The 6,984-nt window shown below is 35.9% G+C and overlaps 1 protein-coding gene across 1 annotated transcript in view; it reads right to left on the bottom strand.

The window, feature by feature from the left end:
• NSMAF (neutral sphingomyelinase activation associated factor) overlaps nucleotides 1-6,984 on the bottom strand; it is a 69,191-nt gene that overhangs the window by 50,616 nt on the left and 11,591 nt on the right. The window contains exons 6-9 of the mRNA XM_045293538.1: nucleotides 5,457-5,507; nucleotides 4,576-4,647; nucleotides 4,251-4,298; nucleotides 4,100-4,152 (exon numbers count right to left, since the gene is read on the bottom strand). Of these exons, the coding sequence (XP_045149473.1) occupies nucleotides 4,100-4,152; nucleotides 4,251-4,298; nucleotides 4,576-4,647; nucleotides 5,457-5,507 (224 nt within the window). The remainder of the gene's footprint in view (nucleotides 1-4,099; nucleotides 4,153-4,250; nucleotides 4,299-4,575; nucleotides 4,648-5,456; nucleotides 5,508-6,984) is intronic.

The following is a 6,984-nucleotide window of genomic DNA, read 5'->3' on the forward strand; positions in this document are numbered from 1 at the left end:
TGAGGGCAATGAATGTACAAATGTGCTTTACACAATTGATGTGTGTATGGATTGTGATAAGAGTCATATGAGCCCCTAATAAAACGATTTAAAAAAAAAAGGAAGAATAGAAAAACTGACACAGAGTTGTATTCTTTGGTGACAATGTGGTGTGCAAACAATTGCACAAGTTGGTTTCACACAAGCAAACTAAAAAGAAATATCACTAAGGAAATTGGCTCAAGATGGCCAACTGTTCACATAGAAAGTCAAGTACTCTACAACAATCAGAAGAAAAACATCAAAAAAGAAAACCCAGGTCACCAGCAAGCTTGGAAAATGACCTAATAGATATGTAACCAGAAGGCTCCAAATGTAAGAGTCAGTGGGAGGAAGCTGAAAGATAGAACAAAATATTACTTTTAAAAAGGTATTTTGAAGGAAAATGGAGCTATATCAGGTAATATTACAGAATTACTGTGAAGAGGGTATAATAATGGTATTAAGGAATGCAGCAAAATGTGCTTTTAAGAAATGCATACCAAAACACTCTAGGGTGAAGTACCAGGCTATCTTGCAGTTTATTTTAAGAAGAATCTGCAAAACCTTATATATTCAAGGGCTCTTCAAAAATCTTAGGAAAAATGCAAACTATTTTTTTAATTACATGGAGTCTAAGATGCTTTTGTACTGAAATAAACTTGTCCTAATTTGTTGTAACAAGTCTGAACAAGACTAGTTTTGGGCATCATAAAGGATAAGATATCCAGTTTGAAAAGAGCCCTTATCAGAGCAACATGAATTCTGCTAAAATTATAATTTATGGTGAAGTTGGGAAGAAGGGAGACCTAATTGATTCTTTATGAAAGTTTATGGGGACAATAGCCCAAAGAAATCAGCAGTCTACAAATGGATTACTCATCTTTTAAGAAGGGACGAGACAATGCTGTAGACAAAGCCTACAGTGGCCAACCATTCCCGTTAATTTTTTACTTAATTAAAAAATTAATCTTGTTCATGCCCTAATTGAAATGGCAGCAGAAATAATAGCCAATACCATAGACACTTCAATTGGTTCCATTTACACAATTCTGGTTTAAAAATAAAAGCTGAACAAACTTTCTGCTAGATGGAGACCAAAACAGGTAAGAGATCTTTTAATGAAACTTTTAAACACTGGCATCAAGATCCTGAAACATTTCTTTGAAGGATTTATAAGAGATAGAACATGGCTTCTTTACAAAGTATGATATGATGACAAAGCACACTCAAAAGTAATGGCTACCAGGAGACTGATGTGGTCCAGTCAACACGAAGGTGGAAAGGTCATGGCCACAGGTTTTTGTTTGTTTGTTATATCCAGACAGTTTGCTCGTTGACTTTCTGGAGGCCTGAAGAACAATAGCACCTGCTTAATAGGAGTGTTTTGAGAAGTTGCCCAAAGCCTTAGGAGAAAAATGCATAAGAAATTTCCACCAGAATGTTTTTCTATTGCTTATTCTTCACATCACACAAGAGCAATTTTGCAAGAGTTGGTTCTATGGAAATCATTAGGTATCCACCTTACAGTCCTATTTTAGCTCTGACTTTATTTCATAATCTTTAAAAAAAATCTATAAAAAGCACCCGTTTTCCTCCATTAATAAGCTGGCACTGACATGGGTGAATTTCCAAGATCCTTTGTTCTTTAAAGATGGGCAAAATGGCTGGTATCTTTGTTTACAAAAGGGTCTTGAACTTGATGCTGAGAAATACATTTACATTTTTAATTTTATCTTCTAGTTCTACCTCTACAAGCTTTTTGAAGGTCCCTCATAAAAACAAACACATGGACTAGGCACCCATGAACAGGCAAAAATTAAAGCAAATTTGAGGAAAATGTTAATATCTTAACTGACATAATGTGTCATTATATTACTTTTACAACTTGTATAGATTTAAAATTTTCAGAAAAAAGCAGGCAAAAATAAATTTATTTCACATTATATACCTTCAACACAAAGTATTTCTTAAAAATATGATAAAAGCTGTGGTAGTTACATAATTTTATGTCAACTTGAAGATATACAAAAGTGGTGGTATCCAACCTGCCAATCAAGTCACAGCCTGATGGTGCCTCCTTGTGGTCAGGGCCTTCTCATATGTGGAGCCCAGGGAACCTCTCCCCCCTCTCTCTGAGCCTTGACTCTCCTGCTTGCTAGCCACCCTGAGAGCTGCCCTGACCATGCTGTTTCCACCGACCTTCAATCCACATGACTTTGCACCCACAAGCCTATAAAATTCCTCCATTCTGCATCATTGCATGTGACTGCTGAGTCTGAAGAGGAACTTACAGACTATGGACTTAAGTTGGTCTGGGCTGGAATGTTTTCTCGATATATAACTATTTTTTGATATAAGCTCTTTTTCACACAAGCACGTATATAAGTAAAGTATCTCTGGACTTGTTTCTCTAGTCAACTGGCCTAACACAAAGGCTTATGAAGCAAAAGTTTACTTCCTTCTTTTAGAGGAAGTACATGATACTGAATTAACCCATTCTATACTGTAAAAATTTCCCTCCAAAATTCTTGAGCTTTACCTTTCAAAGACTGAGTAAATTAAGAACCTTTAAATTCCTTTTATGTTTCATGTCATGTTGAAACTCAGAACTACATCACTTCTTAGAAAAGTAATGCATTTAAAATAAATCAAAAGAAAAAAGCCAATTCTTCCTGTTATTATTTTATTTCCTTTCTAAAATGGTAAGCTATTCTTCACCAGGCCGTCCACTTATGCCAATATAAAAATGCAAGGAAAACGAAGGCGATCTAGTGAAAAATAAACACGATAAATACAGAAAACACCTTACTGCTCAAATGGCTGTCCTGGTAAGTCCTTCAATCATTTATAATGTATGAGAAGGGCCAGGGTGACTCTGCTTCCCACATAGGCACTCACAAAAGTTGTGTTAAATAGAAAATTATGATTTCATTAATAAACATCAACTCTTAATAAAGGCCTCTCAAATGAAAACAAAACCAAACTTAAGAGCCAGCAAGTCATTTCCAACACACAGCAACCCTATACAGAGCAGTGCCTGTGGGTTTCCAAGACTAATTCTTTACAGGAGTGGAAAGCTTCATCTTCCCCACTCAAGGTAGCTGGTGGTTTCCAAGGGTTGACACTGCAGCTAGTAGACCAACATGCAGCCCACTGTGCCACCAGAACTACTTAGCAAAAGCCTAAATAATATTCGTGTGCAGTGATTTGAAATTAAACTCCTATCGAATAGCAATGGCAATTAGCCACCAATAAGATTATGTACATACACTATATATAGATGGGCACATAAAGTCAATGGACGGGACTAGAGTTTGGCTAGGATGCTGAAAAGAAAATTCATAAACAAGAAGTTATTATACTGCATTTCTATATATCAACAATAGACAAAAGGTGAAATTTTAATAGGATACCATTAAAAATATCATAAAAGTATAATATACATAAAAGAAATACAACACAATATTAAACAAAATTCAGAAGAACTTTCCGAAGAAATCATAGGAAGGCAAAGAAGAAAATGAAGACCTAACTCAATGAAAAAGTTAATTTCCCCCAATGATTTATAATGCAATGTAATCCCAAGCAAAATTCTAGCACGCTTTAAAAAAATAGTACTGTAAAAAATAAAAATTAAATAAAATAATTAATTAAAATTAAATATAATTAAAAAATATATATTGTAGGATTGGTGTTCACACACGCAAGTACTGAATGCATCAGAACTGGATGACAACATGCTGACTGCACATACATATGGGCATGTGGCACAGCAGACCACTCGGTAAAGGGCAGATTTTAACATAAATGGGAATATTTTTTGTATGGGATTGTAGGTGAGATGATGTCAGTGTGAACAAGCCAAGAAGCCGGATGAGAGAGAGTTTAGGGAGCAGTGCAAGCAGGCCTCTCTGATCAAAGGATGTCAGCAGGAAGAGGTGAGGAAATCCCTAAAATTTCTACTGCAATGCGGGTGTGCTAATATCCAAGAAACAGGGTTTTGATAAGGTAGCTAAGACATGAGTTTGGGACATGATGAATGAAGCTGATTACAAAACAATTACTAAAATAAACTTACCTGTTTTTATCAAATGATGTCCTAGCCAAACGTGACTGCAGAATTGCAGTTATCTATTAAAACAGAACCGTTTTAAAAACATGACTATAAGTATTTCTAAATAAGACATTGACCTAATTTGTAGTCATGACAGGTGCTTAGAGACTCTTACCATGGCAGTTTGATCCCCCAGTTTGTCAAGGCAGGACGCTCTGTGGAGCTAAAATAGCATCAACACAGGAGTGGTTATTTTCTCTCCGAAGACTTAACGATGTTTCTTTAGCAGCAACCATTCTTCATTGAGTAACCATTGATATTACTTCTAAAACGTCTATCGCTCATTATCAACATATATTTCCCAGTTCAACTTATTCAAGTAAAACCTACTTCATATTTATGAACAAACATGGTTAGGGTGAGATATATAAATGAGAAATTTCAAAGAAAGTTTGTGCAACTAACTGGCCCAGTAAATGCCAGAGGAAGCATTGGCTTACCTGAAGCAAGGTCTCCACGACATCTTCCACTTTCCCTGAAACATCCAATTCAAAGACATATTCCATTTTGCCCTAATAAAAATGAAAAAGTGTCCAAACAAGAGAAGATAGGAAGAGGGCCAAACCGTTTTACTAAAACATTACTTACAAACCATTTTTACAAACATTTCAAACATGTCTCCTTAGTCTGTGCTCCTGTGTGAAAGGAATACAGGGTCACAGAGAACAGAGTTCAACTGACTCACTATATCCAGCCTGGCTAAAGGAGAGTCCAGGGCACTGAGAAGGAACAAGATAATTAGCCATTAATATAGTTACTAAAAGGCAGCATAAAGACACTGCTACAGCGGCTAGTTGTAGACCAGAACGGAGACACAACGTATGAGACGGTGCTTCCTTAGAGGGTGGCTCTGGAATTTACAGAGGTGTTATGAGAGATATTAGTCTGTCCCTAGGTCTTGTAAAAACTTCCTTTGGTCAGACTTATCCTTTAATTACATTAAGTTGAAGCAGCAAGAATGAAATAAAGTATGGAATGTCTCATTTCAGTATCCTGTCATCAAGTAAATTCTCAGTAGTACCCAGCAAATAATCTTATACATGTTGCATATTCCAAATACACTTTTACAACTGAATCACCTACACTTTTTTTTTCTAGTAGGCATATTTTTTAAGTCAAAAAGTGAATTATTTTGGACTAAAGTCCATGGCTCTATTGGATAATTTTGTTATAACTGCTACATAACAGTTAGCACTTATTTTATGTATATCTTGAGATATTTTATATATATCTCAATATTAATTTGATTAAATATATGAACACAAAATCTTCTTGCTCAAAATTACTATATGCATGCTGAGAGAAATAAAGTTGTACTTACCCTTTCTATTTTATATGGTGCAACAATGTTATGCTCTTTAATGAAATATACCTGCGAAAGATAAATCAGTACTAATCAAACAATATCTTAAGATTCTTCATAATAAAGAATGTAAATTAAGAATAAAGGATTAATGTTGTAAAGAGCACTGTTACATAATATCTATTTCCAAGAGCACTTGGGTCAGTATTGTTCTTTACGTCCTGTCAAGTCCATTCTGATTCTTGGTGACCCTGTAAGGTCGAGTATGCATGCCCATTAGGAATGAAGCTGCCATCTTCATGTGATATCGCCAGCTCTTTTCTGTCACATAGCAGGTGGTAGGTTCAAATCATAGACCTTGGCAGTTCATAGACTAGCTACCCATTGTATCACCAAGACTCTCTCAGATTAAGAGTAACATGGCTTTAAAGATCTGATATTTGTTAAAATAATCGATACTACATTTTAAAAAGAATCATCAAGACTATTAGGGCTTAGATACTGGTAAATTCTGGTTCAACACTCTACTCAGCCTCAGTCAATTTCCACAGTAAATATACTGAGTCAGAGTCTGCTTTGTGACAAGGTCCACACGTGATTCTGTTCTTAGTTGGACCACGAAAAAGGAACAGGCTGTTTATTTCTGAGGAATTAAGACACTGAAAACTTTATGGATGGAACTGAAACACTGTCAGATACTGAAAAACTCATGAAATGGAACAGAGATAGTACCAGACGATGAGTCCCTCAGGTAAGGTGGCACTCAAAATATGATTGAGTCGGCCATAATGACATGGACGGAACAAAGCTCGTGGAAGTAAAACTTTCAGGACCTTCGTTTGAAGATAAGGTATGACCCAAAATGAGAAGAAGCAACTGCAAACATCAATTAATAATTGGAACTTAAAATGTATTAAGTATGAATCTGGGAAAACGGAAAGTTGTCAGATCTGAAGTGGAAGGCATAAAAATCAACATCCTAGGCATTAGTGACCCGAAATGGACTGCTATTGGCCATTCGGAATCAAAATCACTGGTTTACTATGTTAGGAATGAACTGATCAAGAGGTAGAGCATTGCATGAACCACCAAAAAGGAAACATGAAGAGCTACCTTGAAGTACAATGCCGTCGGAGATAGTATTTTATCTGTCTGCCTTCAAGGAAATCCAATCAATATAAATATTATTCAAATGTATGCACCAACCACCAAAGCTAGTGATGAAGAAGTTAAAGAACTCTAACAACTTCCTCAGTATGAAACTGATCAAACATACACTTAGCATGCATTGATAATTATTGGCGATTGGAATGCAAAAGTTGGAAATAAAGAGGAAGGAACAGTAGTTGGGAAATATGCCCGTGGTGATAGAAACAAAGCCAAAGATTGCATGATAATACAGGACCAAAATCTTGTTCATAGCAAATACCTTTTTCAACAATGCAAAAGGTGACTATACACATGGACTTCCCAGATGGAATACACAGAAATCAAATTGACTACATGAAAACAAGTTCACAGGAGCCAACATACAAACTTGGGTGTG

The sequence above is a fragment of the Echinops telfairi genome, unplaced genomic scaffold, assembly GCF_000313985.2.
Source record: "Echinops telfairi isolate 266 unplaced genomic scaffold, ASM31398v2 ScPeMD7_1;HRSCAF=3_0, whole genome shotgun sequence".
Taxonomy (NCBI): Eukaryota; Metazoa; Chordata; class Mammalia; order Afrosoricida; family Tenrecidae; genus Echinops; species Echinops telfairi.